The 14,506-nt window shown below is 35.4% G+C and overlaps 1 protein-coding gene across 4 annotated transcripts in view; it reads left to right on the top strand.

Moving 5' to 3' along the window:
- The window catches only part of grk5l (G protein-coupled receptor kinase 5 like), a 62,189-nt gene extending 48,413 nt beyond the window's left edge, over positions 1-13,776 (top strand). For 3 of the 4 annotated variants that reach the window (XM_067395302.1, XM_067395301.1, XM_067395304.1), the window contains 13 exons: positions 683-760; positions 861-958; positions 1,898-1,990; positions 2,560-2,623; positions 4,234-4,374; positions 4,629-4,819; positions 4,906-4,943; positions 5,690-5,779; positions 6,518-6,726; positions 8,815-8,952; positions 9,801-9,938; positions 10,844-10,975; positions 12,243-13,776. In XM_067395302.1, coding sequence (XP_067251403.1) covers positions 683-760; positions 861-958; positions 1,898-1,990; positions 2,560-2,623; positions 4,234-4,374; positions 4,629-4,819; positions 4,906-4,943; positions 5,690-5,779; positions 6,518-6,726; positions 8,815-8,952; positions 9,801-9,938; positions 10,844-10,975; positions 12,243-12,326 — 1,494 coding nt within the window. In that variant the 3' untranslated portion in view covers positions 12,327-13,776. Of the gene's footprint in view, positions 1-682; positions 761-860; positions 959-1,897; positions 1,991-2,559; positions 2,624-4,233; positions 4,375-4,628; positions 4,820-4,905; positions 4,944-5,689; positions 5,780-6,517; positions 6,727-8,814; positions 8,953-9,800; positions 9,939-10,843; positions 11,044-12,242 lie in introns of all 4 variants that reach the window. The other variant, XM_067395303.1, reaches the window with a different exon arrangement.
- The last annotated feature ends 730 nt before the right edge of the window (positions 13,777-14,506 follow it).

Here is a 14,506-nt window from a genome sequence, read left to right as displayed (position 1 = left end):
TTTAAGTTTTAGTTAACAATAACAAACTGATTGTCAATTAATTTTTTTTTTATTATTATTGCAGAATTAACAGGATAGATCACCCAAAAATTATAGTTCTGTCATCATTTACTCACCCTCATATCATTTCAAACCTATATGACTTTCTTTCTTCTGTGAAGCACAAAATAAAATATATTGAAGAATGTTTCAGTTGTTTTTGTCCATAATATGAAAGTCAGTGGCATCAAAATCATTGGACTTTCATTAAACATTAACTTAAAAAAAAAAAAGATGCTGATTTTTCAAAATATCATCTTTTGAATTTAAGTGTCATGATGGGCAGATAAATCTGAAATAACTCTGAGTGAAGTGTGAATAATTTAGTTTGATCTTAATAGTATGGAACTTTAAAAACTTGGGAACTCAAGAAGGGCTGGGAACTTGTAAACCCAATTTTGTTTCTCAGTGGATGACTCATTAAAAGCCTGTTTTTTTTCTTGACTCCTAGAAACTGCAATTTGCCATTTTTATGTGCAAAATACATCAGACTGGCTTCTGAGCCTGCCTACTATTTCAATAACTTCTAAAAGTGCATTATGTCATAAGGTGTAATTTATATTTTGGATTATGTTATGGCTTGTTTATCTCAATGTTCAGTTATAACTTGTCGTGAGTAATTTGTTTATATCTGGTAATTTAGGAGGACTACGAGGTGACACCAGACGAGAAGAGGAAGAGTCGAGGAGATGAGATCATCAAGAAATTTCTCACCAAGCAGGTGCGATTTGGTTTAACTTTACTGTGTGTGTGTGTGTTAATTTTGGACCTTGAATGTCCCAGTGGGCATCAGTAATCAGAGCATGTTGTTTCTCTGACAGTCCTCTGAGTGTGTAGATGTTGCTGAAGGTCTTGCTGAAAGTTGCAGAGAAAATCTAGAACTGAGTCCCTGCAAGGAGATCTTCAGTGACTGTCGCAAGTAAGACAAATGCAAATACACTTGTAAACACCTGGACTACTGTTGCTCTTAAATTAAGCACATTCAAATACTTTAACCTTGGCCCCAACCGTTCTTGTTACAGATATCTTGTGGAGTTTTTAGATTTGTATTCAAATGTTATTTATAATATAAAAGATTAAATATTATATAAATACTTTTTTTATATTAGTTTGTATACTTGCTAAAGATATGTTCTTCGCTAGTGATGGGAAGTACACAACCATTGAGATGTTTCTTAAGCTCACCAAGGCTGTATTTATTTAATCAAGAATACAGCAAAAACAGAAATATTATGAAATACTACTACAATTTTAAACTAAATGTTTTCTACCTAAATAGATTTTAAAATGTAGTTTATTTATGAGATGGCAAAGCTGAATTTACTCCTGTCTCCAGTGTCACATTCAGAAATAATCATTCAGAAACATTTTTCAGGATTCTTTGATGAATAGAAAGTTCAAAATAACAGCATTTATTTTAAATAGAAAACGTTTTTAACATTGTAAATGTCTTTACTGTATAAAATAAAACTATTAATTTCTTTGGGGGGAAAAATCTTACTGACCCTGTAGGATATGTAGTACGTAGTAGGCATTGCCATAATTGGGACAGACTGCAACAGTAACTTCAAAAAATCCACTGGAAATTGTATTCAGTCTGGACACCTTTCACATACTCTGCTATTTTCAATGTAAACCTAATATTGCATACTATATAGTAAAGACAGTATGCAGGATTAAGGGTTGTGTAGTTTTTCTGGGATATTGATCATTTACACATATATTTACATTCACACATTTTTGTCCCTAAAGAAGCAAACATTACTTCTGGAACCGTTGCATATTCTGTCTGTGGTCAAGTGCACTAGCCGTGCGGCTTATTGTCTAACATTCTCCATGCTGTTTTAAATCTCAACAGAGCTCTTCATGACTACTTAAGTGGTGCTCCATTCTCTGACTATCAGAACAGTATGTACTTCGACCGCTTTCTCCAATGGAAAATGCTGGAAAGGTTGGTTACACACTTTATCTCCTATTTCTCTGTCTGTTACCTTTTTAGTCTACTTAAATGTCGTGTATTTCATTCTTTTAGTTTGCTGAAGGACGTTCTTTGCTCTGCTTAAACCAGACGTCCTGCTTTTGTTTCATTTGTCTAAATCATATTCAGCTGTTATGGCAGTGCGGACGTTAATCCGTTTAAATTATTTGTTAGTGTAATTGTTAACAGCTCAACACGTGAAAGCAAACAGTCTTTTTTGGGTCATGAAACGTTCAAGTTACTCTGCAGCGTCCAAGTCTATGCTAGATATGAACTGAACAACTTTACATTTGAGTGGCCCATAAAAAAGTTATGAAAAATTTCCTTCTCACTTTTTCTGCAAACACAATTCTATGAAGGCTTTGTTTCACAGATGAGGTGGAAAATGTGTTTCTTATTGACTATGCTTTATAATCGTAATGTTGTGTATAACTTGTAATGTAGCTTGTGCTCCACCTAGTTTTATTAATGGGTCTGAATGTTAAAATGTCAGTTTCCTGTCTGTGATGGTTTGATATCAGATTTTGTGGTTTCATTTCCAGGCAGTCCATCACAAAAGACACATTTCGGCAGTATAGAGTTCTGGGGAAAGGAGGCTTTGGAGAGGTGAGGGTATTGTGAAAAGTCATGACATGCACACTGTGTCTGTACTGAATATTTCCTCATTTGCTCTCTATCAAAACCTCTCTAGCTACCTACCTAGACAGTATTTTTAGATATCACAAGTGTGATCCTGACACAAAGCTGTTTCAAAATTTAGACAGCAACCTCATCCTGCCCTTTTTTTTTTTTTTTTTGGCCAAACAGTAAAGAAGCATGTATCCTAATCATAGATAAAGTAGTCACAGAATGCACTGCAAATAGCTTTGTGAAAGATGACAGATAGAACAAAAAGAATAGTTGATGAATATATTATTATCAATTCAAACTTTTTGGAATCAGTTTTGAGTCAAGTCACTTGTCTAACTCACATAAAAAGTGTGTAGAGTTCTTGAAGAGGTACAGTCAAATTAGTGACATTTTACAAAAAACATGGTAGGGATGCATGATATATCGGCCACAATATCGGTAACAGCCAATATATGTTCATTTTTAATGTTATCATTATCGGCCCAATAAGAAAAAGCCAATAAATAATGGATTATTTCCTTCAGCTGGGGAACTTCAGATGCGCACTGATCGCAGTGATGGTTTTGAATTGCTTGAAATATGATTTAAATCACTTTACAGAAAATAGTTAAGTGCAACATGTACAGCACAAGTCTGTCATATAGGCTACATAAAATTATAACTTGAACATTATAATTGTGTGCTTGAGATATGGCTTTTAATGGTGAGACTTGTGTTTCTGTAAGCAGGTTCTCCAAAATTATATAAAAATTTGCATTTAGATTTATCGGCCAATATATCGGTTATCAGCTTTCAAATATAAAGAATTATCAGTTATCTTATTGACTGAAATTTTCATATCGGTGCATCCCTAAATAATGGTCTATTGTCAATAGTTTAGCAATGTATGAAGTGACTTTCGAACCAAGCAGCTTTCTGCTGATGAACGCAACGAATTTGCACGACCAACTTAAACACGAGCAAAACTTTTTCACCCTCAAATCTTGCAGAGCAACCTTTTTTTTTTTGTTGAGGTTTCGTTTCAGTTAAGATGCTATCTTGTAAAGGTGGGGTAACATTTAACAGTGTTTCACAAGCAAAATCCAGTCATTTCAAAAGGAATCTGTACGAGCAGAAGTTTCTCATGAAGGTGATTAAATAACCTATGCAGTTTTCGCTCATGTTCAAATTGGTCATGCGAATTCACCACTTTGGCCAAAAGAAAGCTTTAAAAGTTTTAAAGTGACATGGTGAGCTGTTGTACAGTATTGACAATGGACAGCTCCAAAGCAAACCTTGTGACCAAACCTTAAAGTGTTAGTTCCCCATAAAATGAAGATTCGTTGATTAATTACTCACCCTCATGTCGTTCCAAACCTGTAAGACTTTCAATTATCTTCAGAACACAAATGAAGATATTTTTAATAAAATCTAAACAATTCCTGTCCCTCCAACTATGCAACTACCACTTTGACGCTTCAAAAAGTTGTAAAACTAATCCATATAACTTGATTGCTTTATGATGATGAACATAGAATTTATGCTTTTATTCCCATGTTCTCATGTGTGCGTATATGTGGTGATAATATATGTCCATCCCTGCCTAGGTGTGTGCATGCCAGGTGAGAGCCACAGGTAAAATGTATGCCTGCAAAAAGCTTGAGAAGAAAAGGATAAAGAAGAGAAAGGGGGAGGCCATGGCTCTAAATGAGAAACAGATTCTGGAGAAGGTCAACAGCAGGTTTGTGGTAAGTGGAATCATTCGTTTATCTGTTATCCTTTCATCTCTTTTACTTTACTTTGCTCATGTTTACACCTGGTATAAACATCCATCTTGGGCGATCCAGTCACAAGTGGCCATGTAATAAAAGCTCAAATGCATATACCTCAGTTCTTTCCTGTCTCCGTCCAATTCTTTGTCCAATAAAGGCTTGCTAACAGCTTGAAAAGGGGGAAAGAATGTATTTTTGAGTATCGGCATCCTCTTTTCTCTGACTCTCAGGTTAGTTTAGCGTACGCATATGAGACCAAAGATGCCCTGTGTCTGGTGCTGACCATAATGAACGGTGGTGATCTGAAGTTTCACATCTATAACATGGGAACCCCGGGCTTTGAGAAGGAGCGTGTGCAGTTCTATGGAGCCGAGATCTGCTGCGGTCTAGAACACCTGCACAGAGAGTCTATCGTCTACAGGTGAGCAGGAACCAATGTGTTACTATCCTCAAATGCATCCATCCTCAATAATAATGAAATTTTATGGTTGCTTTCTTTCACTCTAGGGATTTAAAACCAGAGAATATACTTTTAGATGATAATGGTAAGTCAAATCAATTTTTCATTCATTCAATGAGTTGAATATGGCATTACATTAAATTGGATTTGGTCTAGGGATGTACTGATCCCACTTTTTCTTCACGTTACTGGCTGATACTTATGGAAACTTGTTTCCGCCAGTGAATAAAAAAATAAAAAGGTAATTGAGACTTTTTATGTAACAATATTGACTTTTTTTTTTTCTCGCAATTCTGACTTTTTTCTCAGAATTGCATGATATAAACTCACAGTTGCGTGTTATGAAGTCATGAGTAAAACAGTAAGTCTTGGACTTGTCAGAATTGGACTTGATAACTCGCAACTGCGAGTTTATATCTCACAATTCTGAGAAAAGAAGTCAGAATTGTGAGATAATATCCCAAAATTCTGTCTTCATAATTCACAATTGTTTATATCTCGCAAAAGTCAGAATTGTGAGATAAAAGCTTCCAAAGATACTGGGCTTCCATCTGATAGCAAAGCTTGTTTTTCATCAATTCACACAAAAGCTTCAACTAAACATGACATCATTATAAAATACAGAAAATGATGCATACAAAAAATGTGTAGCATGTGTAACAAGTTTATTTAAATAAAAGTAAATTGAAGTTTAATAAATTGTAAAATGCAACAATAAATCATTTTACATTTAACATTTTAGCATTTAACGTTGTTTTTTTTGTTTGTTTGTTTTTGTTTTTTTTTTGTTTTTCTGGTTTGTTTGCTACCATTCCCTCTCTATCCCTACAGGTCATATCCGGATCTCAGACCTGGGGCTGGCCATTAAAGTGCCTGATGGAGAACAGATCCGTGGTCGAGTGGGGACTGTGGGCTACATGGGTAATGATCTTTAGCTGTATTGATTTATAAATGTATGAAATATTAGAGCTTGTGTAAAATATTTATGATTTTGCTGTTGATTTAAAATTGAAGCAAAATAACATCTATAATTTATAAATGAATCATAACTTTTTTTATAATGTATTTTTTGCAATCAAATAAAAAATGTACTGATTCACAGTACCATTCGAAAGTCGAAAGAAATTCATACTTTTCAATGGCAAGGATTTATTATATTGATCAGAAGTGACAGTAAAGATGTTTATGATGTTACAAAAGATTTCTGTTTCAAATAAATGCTTTCTATTCATCAAAAAATCCTTGGAAAAAATGATCATGGTTTCCACAAAAATTTTAAGCAGTAAAACTGTTTTCAGCATTGCTAATAAAAAGAAATATTTCTTGAACACCAAACGGCATATTAGAATGATTTCTGAAGGATCATGTGGCACTAAAGACTGGAGTAATTGCTGCTGGACATTTTAAAATATATTAACATAGTAAACATTTATTTTATATTGTAATACAGTTTCACAATATTACTGTTTTACTGTGGTTTTGAAAAACATGAAAAATCTTGAATTTTTAGTGTATATACCAAATATAATCAAAAGGCTGAAAAATATCAAGATCTGTTTTTAGCTGCACCACTCAGTCCTACTAGATATCTATTCATGACAATATGAAACATTTGAAATGTTTATTGATTGATGAACTCAAACTGTATTGATGGGACAGCTCCAGAGGTGATCAATAACGAGCGGTATAGCATGAGTCCGGACTGGTGGGGGCTGGGCTGTCTGATCTATGAGATGACCGCTGGCCGATCGCCTTTCCGCGCTCGCAAAGAGCGAGTGAAGAGGGAAGAAGTGGAGAAAAGGGTGCAGGAGGAGGAAGAGGAGTACAGCGACAAGTTTTCAGAAGACACCAAAGCCATCTGCAGGATGGTGAGGCCACACACACACACGCATAAACATAAAAGAATGAAGTTTCTGTGCTGGTCAGAATCAAAGATGACACAGCAGAGTACAACTAAGAGCTTGTATCCAAAGCTACATTATCTCTTCAGTCAAACACGCCATAGAAGCTGATTAAGAGTCCATTGATTGAGTGCACAAAACTGGTCAAATTGAGTCCATTCTGTATGTTTGGCTCATTTTTCTGGCTACTAGTGCATGTTTTCGCCTGGGAAAGAAGCTGATAATGAGCTCTCTGAGACCAGCTCAGTTCAGGATTGTTTAATACTCTAAATGTATTGTAAAGAACCTCAGCTGTCTTTTATTAGAGTTGTCATGCGACTGTCTTTCTGGTAATCTTAAAGGGACAGTTCACTCAAAAGTGAAAAATATGTCATTTACTTAGCCTCATGTTGCTTTAAACCAGATTTTACAAAAACAAATTTTTAGGGATTTGAAAGTTAGCAGTTAGCACTAAAGTTAGCACTAAATAACAACTTATTTAGTGATGGCTGATTTCAAAACACTGCTTCAGGAAGCTTTGGAGCACAAACGAATCAGCGTGTCGAATCATGATTCGGATCGTGTGACAAACCGCTAAGCTGCTGAAATCACGTGACTTTAGCGCTCCGAACCGCAGATTCGATACACTGATTCATTATGCTCCGAAGCTTCCTGAAGCAGTGTTTTGAAATCGGCCATCACTATATAAGTCCTTATTTTTCTTTTTTTGGCACACCAAAAATATTCTCGTCGCTTTATAATATTAATATTGAACCACCGTACTCACATGAACTGATTTAAATATGTTTTTAGTACCTTTATCAATCTTGAGAGAGGAAATGTCATTACACCCTATGTAGGCCTCACTGAGTCATTGGATTTCAACAAAAATATCTCAATTTGCGTTCTGAAGATTAACGAAGGTTTTACGGGTGTGGAACGGCATGAGGGTGAGTAATAAATGATAGAATTTTCATTTTTTGGGTGAACTAACCCTTTAATAATACTTTAAGTTTAATCGGGGCAGCCACCATTACACCATAAGATAATATTGAAATATTTATAAAAAAAAAATTTACATTCACCAAATTTGATAAAATTACTATTTTATTTTGCTTTGTCCAGAGAATATCTTTTGCTTTTGTACAATTATAATATAAAAGCGTACTTAATTTTTCTAACAATATTTTGGCAAAAAAAAAAAGCTTAAAATCTTCTGAGTTAACTGACTCTGACCCAATTAAAGTTTTTTAAGAAGCTAAAGCCCACATTTGATTTAGGATTTTGCATGAAGACCAACAGTTGGCCTTCTGCTGAAACTCATTTAAATGACTTAAAAATAGCTCATATCATATGGAGTACTTGTTATTCACACTATGCTGAATCTGATATGGAAAATGCAGCCTTACTATTTTGTGTTCCATGGAAGAATGAAAGTCAGATTTTCTATATATTGTAATCATTGTGTTCGCAACTTGTAATAATTACTTTAATGACCTTGTTTCTGCCTAAAATTAATACCTGTAGGCTAACTGCATGATATGTATTATCTCAGAACTGTACATTTCTGAAATATGAAAATGACTTTGACACAGTAACCTCTGATAACAGATTACTCTTAATTATAATGTAGACACATGCATTTTCTGTAAAGCTGCTTTGAAACAATATATATTGTGAAAAGTGTTATACAAACAAATGTGAATTGAATTGAAATGGATTTGAGAATGACATGAAGATAAGTAAATGATGACAATTTTCAAGTGAACCATCCTTTTAACTGACTTTAATTTGAAAATCTATGTTGCGTCATGCAAATGGCCTCCACATTTGAGCTCATAAAAGTTCCAAGCCTAACACGTTCCTGTGTGCGGTTTTGTGATGTCTGGTTTGTGATTGCTGACCTTAGTTTTAGGATGTTTGCTCCATTTAAATGTCTTCATTTGGCACACAAGCTCTTTTTCCTAGTGTTTCGAAGCCATTGACCAGCTTTGCCTCTTACATTCCACTCTTAAAGAATGTACAAACCTGTGTTTCTAATGTCTGGCTGGCTACTCTCCGCTTCTTGTCCCACAGCTGTTAGCCAAAGATCCCAAGCAGAGGCTCGGCTGCCAGGCGGATGGAGCTGCTGGAGTCAAAGCCCACCCATTCTTCAAGAACATCAACTTCAAGAGGCTAGAGGCTGGCATTCTGGAACCTTCCTTTGTGCCTGATGTGAGTTTCTGTTCTCATGAAGTCGATGTTAACACTGTAAAGCCTGACACATTAAATAATAGTCAGAACGATCTAATTTTTTTTAATGGAACAGTTTATTGAACCTTGAGACAAAAAAAAAAAAAAACCCATATTTGATACATCAGGCTTTTATGGCTCATATAGTATAGCAGGAAATTGAGTTCATACTTGGAGGTAAAAACACCTGAGTTTTATTAAGAAGCTCAGACTTATCAAAAATGCAATTTAGTGCAGTTGCTCATATTTATGTGGCCAAAATGTAAGATGAAACTCTGATAGCTTGTGATGAAAATCAGTTTATAAACATTATAAGAGTATAGCAGACAACTTGTATAAAATACATACAAATATCAGTTGTCACTCTATATCGCTCAGTAATGTGTCTTAGTCAGATGGTATTCAAATGCCTTGTTTTATGATTAAAACTGTAGTTGTTGAGGAAAAAACATGATGCAATGCAATACAATGATGATTGAGAGATGTTCTAATAAACCTTTCTCAAAATATTTGATACTCATATTTTAACATGATTTTTCTAAAAAATTATGTATGGATAATAAAGTAAACCAATCAATCTTGAAATATTACTAACAATATAAAAGTTATTCTTACATTTACATTTAAAAATCAGTAGTACCAAACGTGTACCACAAGCTGAAGGGGAAAGTTTTTATAATTATTCTACAAGGCCTTTTACTCACAAAAAACAGTTTAGACTGTCAATCAGATGACAGAAAGCATGTTGTAGATTGTGTATATTTGAGTAGGGTTGAATTCCCTTATTACTGTTTTTTTATTTTTGTTTCCCTTCTTTGCTAATTTCATAGCCCAGGGCGGTCTACTGTAAAGATGTTCTGGACATTGAGCAGTTCTCCACCGTTAAGGGTGTCAACCTGGACCAAACAGACAATGATTTCTACTCCAAGTTTGCCACTGGCAGTGTCTCCATCCCATGGCAAAATGAGGTATGAAGCTGCTAAAATCCCCTGCTGCCAATGTAATGCCATATGGCAACGTTTTTTCCGATAACACGATAATGAATCATTCAGCCTGGCATCATCTTTAACATTCCATTTGGCACAGTAGTGAACAAGAAAAAATTAAAAAGGTCGCTGACCCTTAGTTGTATAGGTGTTAATAGTGCTTATAGCTGGTAATAGTGTATATTAGCATGACTGGAAGGCTGCATTTTTCAATTCAATTCAATTTATTTATATAGCACAGTTGTGTCGATTTTTCTTTTATACAAAAAATCATTAGATTATTAAGTAAAGATCATGATCCATGAAGATATTTTGTAAATTTCCTACCGTAAATATATCAAAAATGTATTTTTGTGAGTGGATATGCATTGCTAAGGATGATTTTTTTTTTTTACACCCTCAGATTCCAGATTTTCAAATAGTTGCATCTCCACCAAATATTGTCCTATCCTAACAAACCATCAATGGAAAGCTTATTTATTCAGCTTTCAGATGATGTATAAATCCCAATTTCAAAAAATTTATCCTTATGACTGGTTTTGTGGTCCAGGGTCACAATTAAAAACAACTGCCATTGACCAATGTGCTGTACAAAAATTAATAACCATTAGATAAAATTCAGACAAAGACAAAGCCACGAGTAAACAACAAAACATAGAAAGACAGATTTAATTCAAAGATTAAAAGCCAGATCAAATAATAAATTTAAAAATAGATAACGTTGGAGCAGTTCTGATCTAATCAGCATCTAAAACTGTAATTATCCATTCTGTAAAGATGTTAAGAAAAGATTATTTGACTTTTTGATTATCTGTATCTGTCTGTCTCTTGCTATTTTGTCTGTTTTTTGTCCTTCCTTTTTTTTATATTCTTTTTCCCTGCTGCAGATGATCGAGACAGAGTGCTTCAGCGACCTTAATGTATTCGGGCCTCAGGGAACACGGCCCCCTGACCTGGATTGGAACCAGCCTCCCGAGCCGCCTCGGCGTAGCCTGCTGGACAGGATCTTTAGGAGACATGTGAGGATCCCCTCCACCTCCACCACAGAGGAACACCCCAGAGAACACAATAGTTAACTACAGACCAGGTTAAACACCCCATCAGGACACCACACGCTCACACATGTAGAGCAGAACAGCAACAATCAGGAAGCATTGTACCCAGGGGCCAAAAATAACTTTGCCACATTAATTTAGAAAATTATGTTTTTTTTGTTTTTTTTTGTTTTTGTTTTTTACACCGGAATTCACTTGATAAATTTCACAAATTTACTTATTTGATTAGTGACTTAGAGAGAGTGCAGATTTTTTTTTTATGTTTCTTCTTCATTGTACATTAAAATGTTTCTTTGTTTTATGTTTTTCAGAATCCTAAAAGTTTCTTTTTATTTCCAGGATTAAATTAGATTTTGAATCATATATTTTAAGTTATTTTCAGTCATTTCATATCGGCCATAAATCTGTATTTGACATTAATCTTAATAATAATATATATCTAAATGAGACAATATCAACATTGAAATATATAGATGTTAAACTGCAAACGTTAAGACACATCAAGATTTTGTTCTTCATATTTTTATTTTGATGTTTTACTGCGAGAAATACATACACTACTCAAAAAGTTGCATTCTGCATATATTATTACAGCTTAAAAGTACAGTGTTCTATTTTAATATAATTCAAAAGGTAATTTATTCCTGTGATGGCAAAGCTGATTTTTCAGCAGCCATTACTCCAGTGATCTTTTGTTACATTATTTTTTATCAATTTACTGTCTTTGCTAAATAAAAGTATGAATTTCTTTTTAAAAAATTGTGCTGACACCAAGCATTTGAATGGTAGTGTATGTGTTTTGTAAATAAACTACAAAATAACTAGGCGTCCTGGATATCTAATCACAATTTGTCAAAAGCAATGCATTAAGTTACTTTTGCATTGTAAACCTCTGCATGTGTTACATTCTACAGATGCAGAGATCTACATTGTGAGGCAATACCCACATTCTGATATTTTGCCTACAAATAAACAAGTCCAACTGGCCTGAACTAAAGCACACACATTTATTTTCATTTAGCACCTATTTCTAGAGAAAATTGAAAGGGAAGAGAAAATTTTTCAATCGTTTTGGGGGAAAAAGATTTGGTTAAGTAACGTGCCTTACCCCCAACACTGCTGGCGAGTGTTAATTTTGGACCCTGATTGTACTTGTCTATATGTGAGAGAGAATTTATAAATCATAACTAACATTAATTATTTCTATCTGTCATTGTCTCTCATCCTTCAGCATCCAGAGGTGACCATCGCTCAAAGCCGGGTCTCGTCTTCCAGTGTCAACTCTGTTGACTCCATGTCAAACTCTGCCCCCTAGTGGACAGATCGCTGCGGGACTGCAGGGAACAAAAGCGAGTGAGCGATAAAGAGAGGAAAGAATACGAGTGAAGAACTCCTCCTGCCCTTTAAAGACCAGTCGACAGAGCGTGGAAGAGTCTGTTTTCCTTGCCTTGGCCCTCACTATCCATCCACGGCCCGCTGAGAGGACAGGAGAAAAAACAAACTCCTGTTTAAAGACCTTTATTTATCCGTTTTGTGACCGAAAGGAGAACATTTATTCCTTCACCTCACGCTCCCTCAGGATTGCTGGAACAGTAAAGAGCCACTGACAATGACAGAATATTAACTCATATTATTCAGGGGATTTTATCGACAAAGAGAGGCCTCCACAGGGAATGGGAAGGGGGCTTTTTAAATGTTCTTTTGCAAAGGAAAGCTAATATAGTGAACTTAAGAGACTACACACTCACTCACAAACACACGCACACTCTCGTTTCCTCCTCCATCCCTCTCTCGCTATACCTACCTATCTACCCCTTTTTTCTTTCCGTCTACATGTAACACCTCCAACCTCAACCCAAAATGTGCATTGCCTTGCATTCTCTCAGGCCAAAGAGCTTATTACAGGAAGACACGTTTTTGAGTAACCGTTGCCATATTTCGCTGCAGAGAGTGACGAAAGGCCTAAAAGCACAAGGAAATAGGAGCTCATTTGAGCTGTATATGTTTTCCTTCCCTGTCATCTGCAAATTATGTGATATCACTGAAAAACAAACTGAATTTGGCAGCTTCAGCCTCTTCCAGTCCACTTAAGACCAGCGTCCGTTTTCTAAAATCTCATCTGCTCCATGTGTCGGACACTACGTGGTCTACAAACATAAGCTAAAAGTATCTCTGTATGATCAGTTTCTTTGTGCATAAAGGCCATTGACCATAGTGAAAGGCGGAGCCGTCTCAGTGGGCGTGGTCTTTGGGTTGGTAGGCCACCTACCAGCAGACACATAGCCAATCACAGCACAATAAATCAGTCAGGGAGTACTTCTCATCTCATCACATTATTCATAAGTGGCTCATTTACCCGATTTACAGAAAATATATGATAAAAGGTGATTAATTCAGCTTTCATAGGCAATTTGGCATTGAATCAGAGGATGTTGCTGGACTCTTCAATCTGAGCTACTGTGAGATTTTGCTGATGTGGAAAAGGGTTTAAAAATGTGCTAAATTTGTATCTCGGCAGCTCCAAGGGGAGACAGAATTGACCATGTAATAATACATCTACAGTACACAGTCAAGCGTTTTCACTTTTTAGGACAACAAAACAGTTTTCTTCCAGATTCCGTATGTAAATATGCCTTCATTTAATCAGATTTCAACCACTAATAGACTGAAACTGGCACCACTTCACTTCAGCCTTTATGCACACACACACACACACACACACACACACACACACACACACACACACACACAATACACCAGACTCATGAAGTTTCATACCTCAGCAGATGTTTTCTCATATTTATGCAGTTTCAAATCAGATGCCAATTGGTAGAAAGACATTTCATTCATCTTCCCCAACTGTAAATGTACTAATTTAAAAAGTGTCCAGGATTTCAGTTGTATAGACATCATGGGAATCCAGAACACACTGGCCTAAAAATACATTTATATCCCATGCATAGAGAATACATGATAGTTTTTTAGTGTTCAAATGTTTCTTTAAATAAATGGATAGTTTATCAGTAACCAAATGGAACGACTCAAGAAGGAACAGAATATGAATCTCAACCTCATAATCTTGCATTTACAATACCATTCCAAGGGTTTTTTATGCCTCAAAGTTCAATAGCGAATCTCAAGACAAATCAAGTGTATTAAAATGATGACTTGAAGCTATTTCACGAGTACGTATGCTAAGTGCCATGTCATTTCCAATCATTAAACTGATGTGTGTTTACCAAATTATGGATCAGTTATGCCATTAATTTACCATGCTAGAAATTTCATCTGAAGGGTTTAAAATGAAAAAAAGTGTATACTTAGTGCAGGTTCTAACATTTCAAATTTCTTCTCGTCTGAAATGTGTGTAATAACTGGTTATTGCACTGTATTATGACATGTTACATAAATTGCACTGCACTCTGCATGGTCAATCAATTATTAATTGAGCGGGACCATTGTGTCTGTTAACGCTTTAGGGGTCTGATCTCTGTG

The sequence above is a fragment of the Chanodichthys erythropterus genome, chromosome 9 (assembly GCF_024489055.1).
Source record: "Chanodichthys erythropterus isolate Z2021 chromosome 9, ASM2448905v1, whole genome shotgun sequence".
NCBI lineage: Eukaryota > Metazoa > Chordata > Actinopteri > Cypriniformes > Xenocyprididae > Chanodichthys > Chanodichthys erythropterus.
This window is presented reverse-complemented; position numbering and strand designations above follow the sequence as displayed.